The sequence below is a fragment of the Festucalex cinctus genome, chromosome 17 (assembly GCF_051991245.1).
Source record: "Festucalex cinctus isolate MCC-2025b chromosome 17, RoL_Fcin_1.0, whole genome shotgun sequence".
NCBI lineage: Eukaryota > Metazoa > Chordata > Actinopteri > Syngnathiformes > Syngnathidae > Festucalex > Festucalex cinctus.
The window spans coordinates 18,497,053-18,512,799 of NC_135427.1; the positions used below are offsets into that span (position 1 = coordinate 18,497,053).

At 35.9% G+C, this 15,747-nt stretch overlaps 1 protein-coding gene across 12 annotated transcripts in view; it reads right to left on the reverse strand.

Annotated features, from left to right (window-relative positions):
- The window catches only part of rbfox3a (RNA binding fox-1 homolog 3a), a 509,587-nt gene that overhangs the window by 26,483 nt on the left and 467,357 nt on the right, over window positions 1-15,747 (reverse strand). For all 12 annotated transcript variants that reach the window (XM_077501734.1, XM_077501742.1, XM_077501745.1 and 9 more), the window contains 4 exons: window positions 12,601-12,654; window positions 9,194-9,286; window positions 5,248-5,308; window positions 3,013-3,066 (listed from right to left, as the gene is read on the reverse strand). In XM_077501734.1, coding sequence (XP_077357860.1) covers window positions 3,013-3,066; window positions 5,248-5,308; window positions 9,194-9,286; window positions 12,601-12,654 — 262 coding nt within the window. The remainder of the gene's footprint in view (window positions 1-3,012; window positions 3,067-5,247; window positions 5,309-9,193; window positions 9,287-12,600; window positions 12,655-15,747) is intronic.

A 15,747-nucleotide genomic window follows, 5' to 3' on the forward strand; every position in this document is an offset into this window, starting at 1 on the left:
TTTCTCCTTTTCTGGTATGTCGTCTTCCCTCCTAAAATTCCGTCTATTCATTTTGCATTTGTCCTGGGAGGGAAGGAAGCATATGGTGTCATTTAGGCTTGGCGAACTTTAGTGGTGCATTTAAGACCACTCGGCACATTAGCATCATATAAATTAGCAAGCCAGACTGGATATGTGTATGAGTCGGATACATGAATCCATAGAACACTCCATTTAGAGACCGTTTCATTTTTAACACCCCCTGAGCCAGCCACTGCCCCTTCTTCAAGGCCACTGCTATTTTACCAGAGCTGGAAAAGTCAAGTCTCATCTCCATAAAATGCAACGAGAGCCAAGTCAAGAGCCACATAACATTATCACATTAGCCTGTTTCCACTTTATATACAGTTCAACCTCCAAAGTCAAACAACTCTGTTTGATGTCTAAATGATACAGATTTGAAACCAAAATTGCTATAGCCAATAAATTAATGAAAGTGTTCCCTCACTTTTCGCTGGTTACGTGTTCCAAAGCCTCCCCGCAATAAGAGTAGCTAATATGTGGCACTGATGGACGTTACGCACACTTAGCCTTCTTGTTTTATTTACTTGAATTAAGAACAAACAAATAAATACAAGTAAACATTGTATTGGAAAAATGAAAGACTCACTACTTAGAAAGTATTGTGAAACGTTGAAAGTTAGTTTCCTTTTAGGCATTTTTTAAACCGTACAACTTCAAGGCTAATCATTTTTACTAAAAGTAATAATTAGAGATGTTCAATACCACTTTTTTTTCCAGACCTCGCTCACATGTTCCACTGATTAATTTACATTATTTTTTTTTTTTTTTAAAGGAAATCATAGCAAGCCAAATCCTTTTTCGGGTGTATCTGGCTGCGCAACCTTAAACACAACATCGCCATACTTAAAAGTCCACCACCAGAAAACAATGTCATACAATCTTAAAGAAAGACTTATGTATCCCAATATGGCCTAACTCATTTGCTACCAAAAACTTATAAATACATTCTAAGTTTTACGTGTCCCAAAGACGTATTCATACGTTTTAATGTATTTTTTTTTATGCTAGGGCATACAGAAGGCTTTGATGCAGACTCTCAACTGCAAAGAACGGTTGGAGAAATGGTAGTTATTACACAAAGGGCCAGCAGGTGGCAGCAGAGCAAAGGAGATCAACCAGGGCCATGTTAAAAAAAAAGAAGATCAATTACAATTCTAAATAGATTTGTGAATAATGATGAAACTTAGCTATATTCTAATGCTAATTGCTGCAAATCGGAAACAGATAGAAATATACTTCTTTTTTTCCTGATGAAAGAAGAGACTTTAATCTTTCTTTTGGTAGGTTCCCTGCTTTTATAGCAATATTCTGTGGGCCTTGCAAAATCAGTCAAAATCCAGTAAAACAGGGAGTGAAGCAGATTGTTTCTGGGAAAATGGCTGGGAGTGAATGATTAAATTGCATGAAAATAATGGCAATTTTCTTTTTTCTTTTTTTTAAATTTCTACTTCCTGATCGGAAAATGGACAAAAACTACTGGTATTGGTCGTCATCACAAGTACCGATACCTTGAAATGAGACCAGGTATCGACCTTATCCCTAAAATAAATAAATAAATTAATAATAATAATAATAATAATATAATACAGGACTGTCTAAGAAAATCTGAATATTGTGATAAAGTCCTTTATTTTCTGTAATACAATTAAATAAGCAACAATGACATACATTCTGGATTTATTACAAATCGACTGAAATATTGCAAGCCTTTTATTGTTTTAATATTGCTGATTATGGCTTTTTTTTTTTTTTTTACTTGGTCTGAGGAAATATTCTAATATTTTGAGATAGGATACTTGAGTTTTCTTAAGCTGTAAGCCATAATCAGCAATATTAAAATAATAAAAGGCTTGCAATATTTCAGTTGATTTGTAATGAATCCAGAATGTATGACTTTTTGTTTTAATTGCATTACAGAAAATAATGGACTTTATCACAATATTCAAATTTCCTGAGACAATCCTGTAATGGTGGCAGGCATTAACAAAATGTCCAGTGTGCTACATATGACCCCTGGGCCAGACTTAAGATTTTGTTGGTTTATTATGTCACAATAAAAAACAAACAAAAAAAAAACAAAAAAAAAACATGCTTCCACTAATTGGGACTTCCTGCTTACATATCTAATTCACCAACCTGGATCTTATATGATTGTAATTCTTCTGGGGATGTCCTCATTATAGGAAATCATGCATTGTTGATGTCATAAAAATAAAAAAAGGATCATTATTGCAATACAATCCTTGTCTAACCATGGAAACATCTACTATAGTCGAATCTCTTACCTGGCAATTGGCCTGCTATGCCTTGGCAAGTCTGCATGTACCAAATTTATGTTATTTATTTATTTACATATTGACTTTATATGTTATATGTTATGTAGTACTTGAACAACAGATTGTTCCACAATATGCTTGTCATTTGCGTGGAATTAGGTGACTAAATGAAAGATTACCCTGTTTGTATTGGGAGGAGGTCATCTCGTCATGCTCTGTTGCTTGTTTGGGTTGGTGGATTAAGGGATAGATGTACACTACTGGGACAGGGGCAGAAAAGTAGGCAGAAGGGAGGGAGTGGGGGAGAAATAAAAAAGATGGATGGCCCCTCTCTGTCAGAACAGTTATTTAGAGGGGTGCTGTAAACCTGTCTAGAAATGAACAGATTTGAGACTAATGAGCAAAAAGGAGTACAGTTATGGCGAGCGAACAGTCTCAGCGCATGAAACCAAGCCGCTATTTCAAACTGCACTCACACAAATAAGTCGGTGCAGCCACTCATGCACCTCTATGGAAATCACTCATCTGCATTTTACAGTCAGTCCAAGTCCAGTGCATATAGTAGACATGTCCTTCATGCAACACAGATACAGATCAAAGTACATAAAGTATATATATATATTTATATAAAAAAACGTTCTTTATGATTGTAAATTAAGTTAATTTTTCTTACCTGCATAAAATTCAGGACCATAGACAGCGCCAACTACTGGATTTAGCTTCCAACCTGCAAAAAACACACATACATAAATACAGAGAATATTTGTTCTGAGCTTCCAGCATTCCCACAATAATAATACAAAACCAGACATTTATAAATCAAATATACTGTATATGGTTGTTAAAATGCAAAATACAAAGCACTGCATCAATAATAATAATAATGACAAAGAAAACAACATTTGATATTTCAAACTTATTCGACTAGAAAATGGATGAAGGATAGATTTAATGGATCAGTGCACATCTGAGTCTTGATTCGTCTTGCTTTTTTTTTTTTTTTTTTTTTTTTTGAAGATTAAATGTATAGTTAATATTACAGAGTGCTCATTGTACTCAAAGTACTTTAACACCGTAACCTCGTTCATCTAGTCACAAAATATGCGGTAGATACCACTGCATACTTGCAAAAAACAAAAAAGTACCATAATACGGCGCTTTCGGGTAGGGATGTAACGATATCCAAACATCACGATACGATATCAAGTACGATATGAAGTTCACAATACGATAATGATCACAATATTGTGGGGGCGTTGGCGATATTTAAAAAAGATCAGAATGTTGTAATAAAGAGAGCTCATACTTAAAAAAAAAACCCAAAAAAAACCAAAACAAAAAAAAACCAACACAATATTGTGCTTTTGCACATAACAGCAATGCATATAAACCACCTACAATCGCTAATAACAATATTGAGGCACACATTGATCACGTCACAGGCAAATTAGGTTCCCCTCATCTGACAATTAGCATAGATTTTAAACATAGAAGGCCAAAACATCCCTAATGAAAATTAAATTGCACTAATAAACTAGCCACTAGAGGGTACTAGAACAGATGTATACAACGACGATATTGTAGCAGTTTTAATATCACGTTATCACGATATTGCCCTTATCGTGACTTCCCTACTTCCGGGATAAGCGGCTGACTTGCGATGTTATGTTTGGGGTTGCACCCTAAAAGGATTAGGTTTGCTTTGATTTCTTAAATTAATCAGCGGAGTGATGAAGATACATTTAGTGAATATTGTAAATAGTTGTACAGACAAGAAGGGGTTAACACTAACCCAAAAATGTTTGGCCTGCTTATTCATTTGAGTGTCAAAAGATCACATCTGCCATTAATCCAAACAGAAATGTCAATTAATTAGCCAGTCAGTGATCAGGTCAGGATATGCCTGAATTTCCACCACATGTATATCTGAATCACTTCATCTGAGGAAATGTAAATTACAACCGGCAAAGCAATTTACCTCGCATAACTCTCTTATTTTTGAGTGAAACTTCACACGTTCAACTTATGATGTTAGGGAGGAAGAAGAAGAAATTATAATTTTAGATTTAAGCCCTGTATATTCTCAATCACTCTGACCTTGTGACATAAAAGGGTTTGTTCACTACTGGTGACATCATCAGAGGTGGAAAGCAAAAACCCTGCCCCAGGTGTGTCTACTCAATCGGCAGGTAAACGAGCCAACGTGGTCACGAGGGAGCGTGTTTTCAAATCCACAATCTACAGACAGGGAGCGATGATCACTCGACCATCCCAGCCTGGAGTATACTCCACGTTGCCTCATTTGCTTTAAGGCACGATTAATCAACTGCTTCCAGATGTGATTAATCAATTACTTAATTGGTTATTATGACTATCCCAAAGGATGATCCAGATTGACGGTGCAGATATGTGTCCAGAATGAGCAAAATGTATGAAACAGAAAGTAACCTGCAAATTAGCAAACAGTTGGATAAACAATCACAAGTAAGGCGCTTCATGATTATTAAAATTATTTTCTTATATTCCTTATTGGACTGGACTGTCATTGTAGTATGGTATGGCTTTTTCTGGCAGTTTTTCATCTTTCCATTTGCCATTAACTTCTGCATGCACTTTACTATTTGTGTGATATTTCAAACTACATTCTCTATGACAAATATGGATTTAGCATCCTCTATGACAAATATGCATTTCATTGGTTTCAAGTAAAAGGATGATGCATGTTCAGCTTTTGTTTCCTTTCTATTCCAAAAGTGAATTTACTCAGCAGACTTGGGTCTCCCTCCCCTTTTGATGAATAACCAAGAGGACTGTTGCTTTGCGATTGCAACCATTAAACATCACCTGGCACTAATTCAAAAAACAAATGAGCAAACACAGAAAGATACAAATAAAGGTGGCGTCTTACCGTTTGCGTAAGGGTTTGCCACTTTTTTGTTGGTCATTACTCTTGCTGTGGCATTATTGACCTGTCAGTGGGCAGGCAGGCAGAAGTTAGCGTTAGGCAAAGCTGGACACGGTATGTAACCCCACCATGACCCCACTCCATGCTGTATTTTCAAAGTCAGGCTACATGCAGTCAAATCAACAGATTCACAAGCCACACTCTTGAGAAACTCTGACCCGAACACACAATATACATGTTCGTCTTTCATCAAACATACAGTATCACAAAAACCCAGGGCGCTAATTAGCGAACCTCCAGGCTTCCCATTCTGTCTCACTCTGTTGCTTGTCCAATAAATCTGATTCTGAATTGCTTATCAATGCCAAAAGACGGCCACCTATCATTTCGTATCTTATTTGACAAGCCTGACCAAATGATGCCCTCCCCTCATTTCAACAAAGGCCCCAAAGTGCCATAAAAATGGTGACAATGCGATATTTTGATATTAGATAGTAGCTTTGGCTTGAAAACAGGAAATAGGTGAGTTTTTATAACTGAGGATAGGTTCCCAAAATGAAATCAGCAACTAGATGAATTTGCGAATGCCAAGCATAAATTCTTGAGTGTTGGCCTGATTGGCTAAAGTATTAAACTGGGAAAATCAGGATTGTTCACACAAGCAGATAGGAAATGTTAACCAAGCGCACCACGAATTGCATCTTCCAAACAGGAAATCTTGCAACGCGGTTAGAGATTAGTTTACCATGCACATTGTGACATTCAAAGCTGAAAAGTGAATTGTGGGGCTAATATTACATCTTTCAATACGATATTGGAAACACTGGTATAAAGCAGTACTGCTATGTGTAACTATTGTGTTATTTTGTGGCTTCAATAGGCATAAAATGAGAAAATGAGAGGCGATGGTACGAACGGACCATTTGTCAAGCTTGAAATGCCAGAAACAATAATCCTCACAGCATATCATCCAGTTAGGGATACAATTTCTTAGATTCTGAATGATTTCAGAGCGGACTTAGAGCCAGTCACAAGAAGGAGTCATGTTATTTCCCTTATAACAAAATTCTTTTCAACAAGCAATTGGTGGTAGCCTCTTCCACAGCAGTTTATCAGGCGTGCTGTCTGAGGTTGGTAGTTAAATACGTTATATACATTTAAAAAACAAAACAAAAAACAACCCATGTAGCTTTTATATGGCTTCTGGTTTTCCAAAAAATTACACTGGAGCACAATCTGGGGGAAAAAAAAATCTGTTGAATTGTATTTGTATGCTGATTAAATCTATGCAATGGCATGCTGATTCCAAAATTGTAGTTTTTTTTCTAGCACGTCAAGTTTTTTCTCAACTGCTTGCCCTCCAGATAAGCGAAATTTCTCTGCTTAGCTGTAGAAAGACTGTAGTAAAAAGAGCTTATGATTGGACTCATCTGTTGCTATGTGGCTTGTTTGTGCAGTCGCAATTGAGCCAGTACAGTGAGAGGTGTGGGCAGCTCTCTATAGGTCAGTACTATTAATATATCAAAACAAAGATAGCATAGTAGGAATTAAGAGTATTATTATTATTAGACCTTCCTCTTGAAAAATACTGTTACTGTTGTACACAGTAAATTCTGTAGAGTAAATTTGATTCTAGAGTGGGACCAAATAGAATCAGTTTTAAAGTAATATTTACACTTAGAAGAGAGTAAAATAAGTGAAAAAAAATACAAATAAAAGTCACTCAAGGGTTGATGATCTCACAACCTTCAGCTTGGGAGAGTGCCACACTACGACCTGAGCTATGCCTGCTACTACTGTTTGCTTACATCCATGAGGAGACCAAAACCATACTTTTTGGACGTTCGTTCCTTAACCCTTGAGTGACTTTTATTTTTTCCAATTCTTTATTTTACTCTCTTTCAAGTGTAAATATTACTTCTAAAGTTTAGTCTATTTGGTCCCACTCTAAATAGAGTCAAATTTACTCGACAGAATTTACTGTGCATTTTATGCTATTTTTTTTAGGGGTTGGGGGGGTTCGTGACTATTCCATACTAGAGTTTTATTTGCATACCTATACAATTATCGCATATCTTTTAAGAAAGCGGGATCCTATAGCATAAAAAACTCAACATGATAGAGAAAAACTGAGATCAGTTTTGGATTCTGCTCCCAACATTTAGTTAAAAACAGCTGTCAGACCTAAAATGCAATAGATTACTTTTCTGTAACAGTAATGCTTTTTGCCTCTCCCACTAACACTTCCAATTCCTTCACTTCAAACTTTATTTTGCACTAGGTAGGTCAAGGCTAAAACTTGAGCACGCCCTAAAGTGCAAAACCTTCTTTTAAACAGAAGTCTCCACCACTTACACTGTAAATGTGTAACTGCAATATTGACAGATCAATCAACGCTCCCTGTATCTATTACATTTTGAATAGTTTGCGTTATAGTGGACATCATGTAATATCACAAGTGTTGTTTGTGATTTCACACTGGTTTGGGTTCCTTAACTTCAACTATGTTACAAACTGTTGCCACAGTTACCTTGAAAAAGTAACTTAGTTACTTTACCGATTACTTGGTTTTAAAAGTAACTAAATTGCGTTACTGATTACTTGATTTTAAAAGTAACTAAGTTAGATTAAAAGTTACTTTTTTAGTTACTTTCAGCAGCTCCCGATAACACCATCTCAACATAAAAATAATGCGGTAGAAACTGAGTTTCAAATACTTTATTGAAAGTGCATTTTTAACATGAAAATAAAGGTGTTTTTTTTTAATGAAAAACAAAATAGGCAGTCTCTCTTGACTTCTTGTCACATAAATACTTTTTATAAAAAAAAAAAAAAAAAAAAAAAAAATCTATCCAGGTTGAAAATGAAAATCCCCTTAATTCCTCTATTGTTTGTTCCGCTATTCCAGTGTCTACACTTGAGTCGACTCGTGTATGCTGAAAACTTGTCTGACGTCACTCCCCCTTGCGAGAGGGCCATAATGCTTCACGGACCAGTTGAGGATGGAAATAAATTATTTTTTTACCACTTTTATGGTCCATAATGTACACTTTTTTTGTTGTGTTGTTTGCCTATTGGTTAATAAAACTAGGAGTAAAAATATCATCACTTTTGATTTGAATGTGCAAACCAATCACGACCAGACCATGGCTGAATTCAGTGTGGTGATCAATGACTCCCGCCTCATCTTCGTAGTTAGCGGCAGTTGTTTGTGACTGTTACAACAGTGAGATTTTTTGCCTTCTTCATGAAAATGTGGAGTAACGCATTGAATCTCTGGACAGTAACTTTAATCAGACTACTTTTTAGAATAAAGTCTAACGCGTTAGACTACTAGTTACTTTGGAAAGCAAGTTTTTTTTTAGCAACACTGGTTACAAATAGCTCTATATACACTTTTCCAGTGATTCGTGGAATAAGAGAGCTAAAAGACGATTAAATGAACACAAACTAAAAATGTGTTGCTTTATATTGCACACAACTGACACAAAATAATATGCTGAAATTTGCCTGATATCTAACTACGGTTCGTTGATTTAAAAGAGATTCCTTTCTTTCAAACTCCCAAAAAAGAAACTGATGTTACTGCGTGCGCATGCACACACGAACACACATGCCACAATCCGTCATGAGCAAAGTAGTAATTCATTGTTTGTGTCAAAACATGGGGAAAACACTCAAACGTCGCCGGATCGCTCTTTCTTCCGTCTTTGTCACAAACACTTACAGATCAGATCAGGCTTCAGCATGCAGCGTTCAAGGTGCAGCAGGCAGGTGGAAGACACGAGATGAATGGAAGAGAGGGAAGGTATTGCAGGAAACTTCAGGCAGAAGGAAAAAGGAAAGACAGAAGTCAGGGGTGGGAGGAGGAGGGTACAAGAACGGACAGGGAGAAGAGGGGCCGGGGGGGGCAGAGGGCAAAAACAGAGAGGAAAAAAAAGACAGGCACCTCTATTTTGCGTCCCTCTACGATTGTACCATTTAGTTTCTCCCGTGCGCGATCAGCATCTGCGGTCGTTTCAAATGTTACAAACCCAAAGCCCTGCAGTTGCCAGGAAGTGAGGTTCAAAAATGAGATGGACGGATGTGAGGAAAAAAGGAAAAGAAGAGAGGAAAAAGACAAAGAAGAGATGAGAGGCCTGGAGGTTAGGAAATGGAACTGGAGGCAAGGACATCGGGGAAAGAGGGACATTACACATACATCTATGATACTACCGTACTAAAATAAACAGCACTTCATATGTGACAGTTTACATTCACACTTCATCCCTCACTGCAAATATATTTACAGAAAACATTAGACCCGGACGAATAAAACAAAAGAGCAGTATAGGTTGGCATATGTGGATGATTGCGTGCGTGCAGTCCCGTGCACGCTCTTCGATGGTCACAGAAGCAGATTTATGTCATACAATTACACTCGCAACCACACTCGGCAAAACAGTGAGTGACTCCGCCTCAGGGTGCAGCTAACTCACGAGACCCAAAAGTGTTTCAAACTGGGAGCAGAAGTGAAGAAGACACTGTGCATAAGTTCAATTGGAATAGAAATACACTTGTTGGTCATTTAATATGCCTGCAGAAATGAACAAGATTAATATGTTCTATTCTGTTTTTTTCCTTATTTAGACTAAAGGAAGCTATTGTACTAGATCGGGATTGTCGAGCAACAATATTATGTGTAGGGATGTTCGATACCACTTTTTTTTAAGACCGATACCGATACTCAGACCCTCAGTACTCACCGATACCGATACCAACTGCCGATACCAGTCGTACATTTTGACAAATAAAAAAAAATCACTAAAAGATATTTTTAAACAAATATACTCCTTTACTTTTGACAAAAAAACAAACACAAAAACAGCACAGTCACTCTTCAATAATCTTAACGCTCAAAATAAAACACAAAAATGCTCTTTTAGTTTAAGATTCACAATTTTGAAGTATTTCCAAACCGGTGAAGTTTTGGTGAAAAACTGCTGCAAGCTAGCACCAGTTACAGGCAAGGAGGACTCACTTAACGTCTTCCCCCTCTGCTATTGGTCACTTGTACTCGTCTGCGTCACGAGTACTCGAGTACTTGAGAAAAGGCTGGTATCGGCCCGATACAGATACCTGGTATCGGTACTCGTCCATTCCTAATTATGTGTGTAAATTCCCATTTCTCTCCAATTGATTTTCTCCTCCAACTTCAGGGTCATTCATTCATTTTCATAACGGGAAACACAGGATTTTTCACTATAGTTACTTTTCTCTTTTTTTTTTTTTTTTTTTTTTTTTTTTTTTTAAATTCAGCCAGTTTATTTATTTTTATTTAAATCATGTCGGTTAGTTTTTATTAGTTTTTTTTTTATTCGAAAATGCTTTGTTTTAATTTAGCTTTGATTAGTTTCAGAATTAGTTTTAGTTTTTTTTATTTATGGATGGAATATTAGAGTTAGACTTAGACTTGACTTTATTGATCCCTTTGGGATGGCTCCCTCTGGGAAATTTACATGTCCAGCAGCAATGAGAACATATAATAAAATAAAAAAATAATTAAATCAATCAATAAATAAGGTTATTACATTATTATCACAATGAGCATTGTGTGAGTATAATTATTAATAACTATTCAACCTTCCTCCTCTGTATGATTGAACACCAACACCAAAATAAATATAAAATAAACCCAGAAAGCTTAAGTATGAAATGAACAAAAAGATGAAAACAATATGTATACTTCGTTTTAATTAGTTTCATGAGCATAACATGTAGTTTCAGCTATTATACTTTTTTAAACCACTCTTGTTTTTATATTTCATGAATGAAAATGTTTTCCTTCTTTTCAATTTTAGATATAATTATTAGCTTTCGCTAACTATAATAACCATGGCGAGAACCTTGGGCACACAAAAACATTTATGCTTTATGAAGCTCCCAACCAATCAGAGGCCATGTGACCCAAATCAATGTTATTCATTTGAATTTACAATCTCAAGATGAGGCCAAATGAAATGTTAATTGAAATGCAAACATAGAAAAGAAAACTAACTGTCCCAGAAGGAAATTTCCTGATTAATTAAGGTTATGATTTAATATTAATTAAAAATCTACAGTTTGAAGTACTTTTGGTCATACATTTGTGACATGCCAATAAACTATAGGAGTAATTCTGAATAAATTGGCTTTATTATTATTAGTCAGCACACAGGTTTTGGCGGCCGTGGCGTAGGAGGTAGAGCTGGTTGCCTGATAACCGGAAGGTTGGCTGTTTGATTCCCACTCTCTCCAAGGTATATGTGTTATTGTGTCCTTGGGCAAAACACTTCACACAATTGCCTCCAGTACCAATCACTACAGACAGCGTGAATGTTTGGTGGTGGTCGGAGGGGTCGTAGGCGCACACTTGGGAGCCAAGCTTTAGTCAGTCTGTCCCAGGGAAGCTATGGCTTATAGTTTACAGCCAATAGAGTGTGAATGTGTGAGTGCTTGAATAATGCATCCATTGTGAACTGCCTTTGAGTATCCAGAAAAGTGCTATAAAATTTTACATGAAAAATAAATAAATTATATATATATATATATATACATACATATACACACACACACTTTTGGTCAGTCCACACGTGTGGGTGTCATTTTACCAAATTATTGACTAATCTAATGTGTTGGAAATGGCTTGTTCTCGTTGTTGATGCAATGATAATGGCTGAAAAAAAAAAAGGGGTCTCCTGAAAAGGGATGCTCCATACGCCAGCAATATACGGTTCAAGGACGGTTCATTTTAAAGTGGAAAGATTCCATTCAGTTCAACTCAGTGGGATTACAATTCAATTCAATATGGTACAGCTCAATTCGAGATGGGATGAGGAGCAATTCGGTTCGATTCAATGCACTCTCAACTTTTTGTTACAATCCTTATTGATATATATATATATATATATATATATATATATATATATATATATATATATATATATATATATATATATATATATATCCATGACGTTGACAGCTGGTGAGGCTGAATTTGTTTATTTGATAGGCTCCATCTTTACCCACAATTGGCGGTTATCTCCCGCTGCTATAGGTCGGGAAGCTAACTAGGCAAGAGAGTGTGTTTGCATACTGTGAGCAGCCTGATGTCAGCATTAAGATAAGACGAGATGGTAGGTCTCAATGTATGGCAGGCAGGAAAGGTGTAAAAGCTGCCTGAAGGCAATTGGGACTGATAAGTTTCTAATTACCCTTGAGACAGAGTGAAAGAAAAGGCTGCGAAGACTGAGGAAGAATTGTGTGAGAGTAAACGAAGACAGGTGAGAGGAAATACAAAAAATATATTGTATACTGACCACCTTTATGTTTATTTACCTTGGAGCCTCGCTCGTTAAAGATAATCTCCACATCCAAAATCTTGCCGAATTGCTGTTGAAGACAAGAGACAAGGTGGAGGAAACAGGAAGAGATCATTAGAATGCGAGCAGCAATCCTGCAAACAAAATACAAAATGGAATCTAAAAACCCTGCGTAGCTCTATTCTGAAACTTTTCTTCATTAAATTGTCTCGTATGCAAGTCAAGTATTCAATTTTCTAAATTATCAAACTCCTCTTGACCTGACAATTAGATTATTAAAACAGCCATTTACGCTCAAAGCCATTTAATGCTGTGTTTGCTCTGTTGTGGTGATAAAGACGGGTGTATATGGGCATGTGTGTGTATTGGCGCGAAAGGCTATATGCTGTTAATGAACATTACCAAGGCAGATGCTATAGCTGTGCAATGTATTGGCACACACCACTGATCTTAATGATGCCCATCATCTTATGTTTTTTTTTCCTCGATAAAACACAATTAGAGTACAAGTGTCTGAAATTTTCACTTAGAGAAGAAAACGATTTCTGTTGGAATCATCCTGCATGGGCTTACACTAATGCTGTAGTGAAATCATAATTACAGTAGATAGTGGTATAGGAAAAAAAAGTATATATATGTATATATATATATATATATATATATATATATATATATATATATATATATATATATATATATATATATATATATATATATATATATATATACATACATACATACATATATATATATATATATATATATATATATATATATATATATTATATGATTGAAACTTTTTTTAGCGTAGTGAAAATAATTACTTTGAGTGGTAACAAGTTACTTTCAACATGAAGTAATTCAATTACTAACTCAGTTACTTTTGAGTAATTAGTAACTATAACTAACCATCACTGGTGATAGTACACAAAAGCTCAGCAAAACGTTGCTTTTCATGTTTTCACGTTGACTTAATCCTGCTTATATTATTAGTATTTTGAGCAAGACTCTGGCTTGTGTGTGCATTTTAATTCACGAAACCGTGACTGTGGACGGTATAATAAAGAATGAAGCAGCCATGCACACGTGCACAGTCACCACTCACTGAGTTGAAGCGTCATCCTGCACACCTCTCTGGAAAAAAAAAATTGTAGGTGGGGAGACATTTTCTTCTAATTGCCTATCAGATGTACTGTATATGCCTCCAGCTTTATGGAGGCAATAGCTCCTAACATTGACTCAATACAATGTATCCACTCAAAAAAACAATTCTGACATGAGAATTAGCCTCTGCACTGCTAAAACAGAACAAAAGAAACCAAAAGACGTTAGCTGCATGCTAACAACCCAGACCCGGGAAGATTACAAAAATGACAGAAGAAATTTGTTACAAAACTGCTCCTAATGGAAAGAGAGTCATAGAGTATCCACAGAGTAACCTATTGATGTTGATCACTAACCTTGCCAGGCAGTATGTTAATACTCAGCCTTGCATTCTGCATAACGAGACCTTGAATCACGGTTTATTTCAATAAATAAATAAAGATGGTGCAGACAACAGAGCAAAGGCAAGGTCACAGAACCAGCCCTGAAAATTAGGGCGCATACCAACTATTTCATATGTAACATTTATATATAGAAAATGCTGTTTTACGTCATATGTTCATTTGATTCATTCTAGTCAAACATACACTTACACTGCCATGAAACAATATTTGGAAACATTCATTCAGTTGTAGTGTTGTGTATGTGTGTGGCACACATTCTGATATTTGTCTGGGACTAGCCCCAGTGAGAGGCCTATCTCCAGACCACTGAACAAGCAATTTTGTTCAGCTAGCAATGTTTTTTTCTTTGCTCGCACAAGCTTGGCTTTACTTCCTCCCAGCGGAAGCTTGCATTTGGAGTGTGGACATGTGTTGAACAACCTTGGTGATTCATGTTGCTTAATTTAGTGTAAAATAGAAGCTGCCACATTCCAACAGTTTGTGAATCATTTGGGGTTACTATATGTGCCCTTGGAATTTTTTTTTTTTTTTGTAAAGGAAATCGCAATAAAATGGAACTGGAATGTAAATGAGGCGACGATTGCTGACTTAACTTAAGCCCCCCGTCCCACTGAACTTGGACCCAACCTGCAAATTAACCTAAAATTTGAGTCAAATTGACCCACACAACAGATTAAAATTATTTTTTTGCTTTCTTTTTATGAGAAAATATAATTATTGGACATTTATTGTCCAGTCAGTCATCGCCGTGACGCTTTTGCGTGCAAGCAACCCCTGTTCATTTTGGACTTTTTTCCTGGTCTAATTTTGTGCCATAAAAATGAGTATGCTGTCATCACGTATATTGCCATAATTTAGATATAACTCAGTCGGGTTTTTCACATTTTTCTTTGGAGAACAAAAGGGGGGGCATTTGTAGAAGTGACTGGAGCGGAGAGCGACACTTATGTGCAACCAGTCCTTAACAATGGCAAGATGAATGAAAACCGTCACTGATTGTCCCTAAAATTTATGAGTGCATGTGCAGACATATGTTAATCATAGTAAAAAAATAAATATTAGAATGAAGCTGGCAATAACCTGGATAATAGTTCAGATGGAAGTGCTGCCACATGTTCATAATAATAATAATAATAATAATAATACACAACACTTTCGAATATGATAAAAAAATGTTGCGAGTTCCATTCTAATATTTCCAGACTATGATTATCGCATTCAATTTTTTCTTTTTTTTTTCTTTTTTCTTTTTTTTTTCTTTTTTCTTTTTTTTTTCTTTTTTCTTTTTTTTTTTTTAAACATAAAGTGACAATGTTTCGTGTCTAATAAAAATAATACTGCAAATTTAGCTTACATGGCATATCATCATTTTGGCACAATTGGCTTAAACCTTTTTTTCCAGGGAGTCAGATGACATTGATATTTTAATGTTTATAGAGCCTATATTCCTATTCTTTATATTATAGATTAAAGTGGGTAAAATACTCAAATTCAAGTACTTTTAGTTGCAGTCAACAAAAGAATGTCTGCTATTTGAAAAAATAATCTCAGTAGCGGTGTATGACACTTGAGTGAACATCATCTTGAGTTTGTCAGCTGAACAGCAGGTTTCCCCAATTGTAATTTATATATATGTCAACCACATTTAAGTGCAA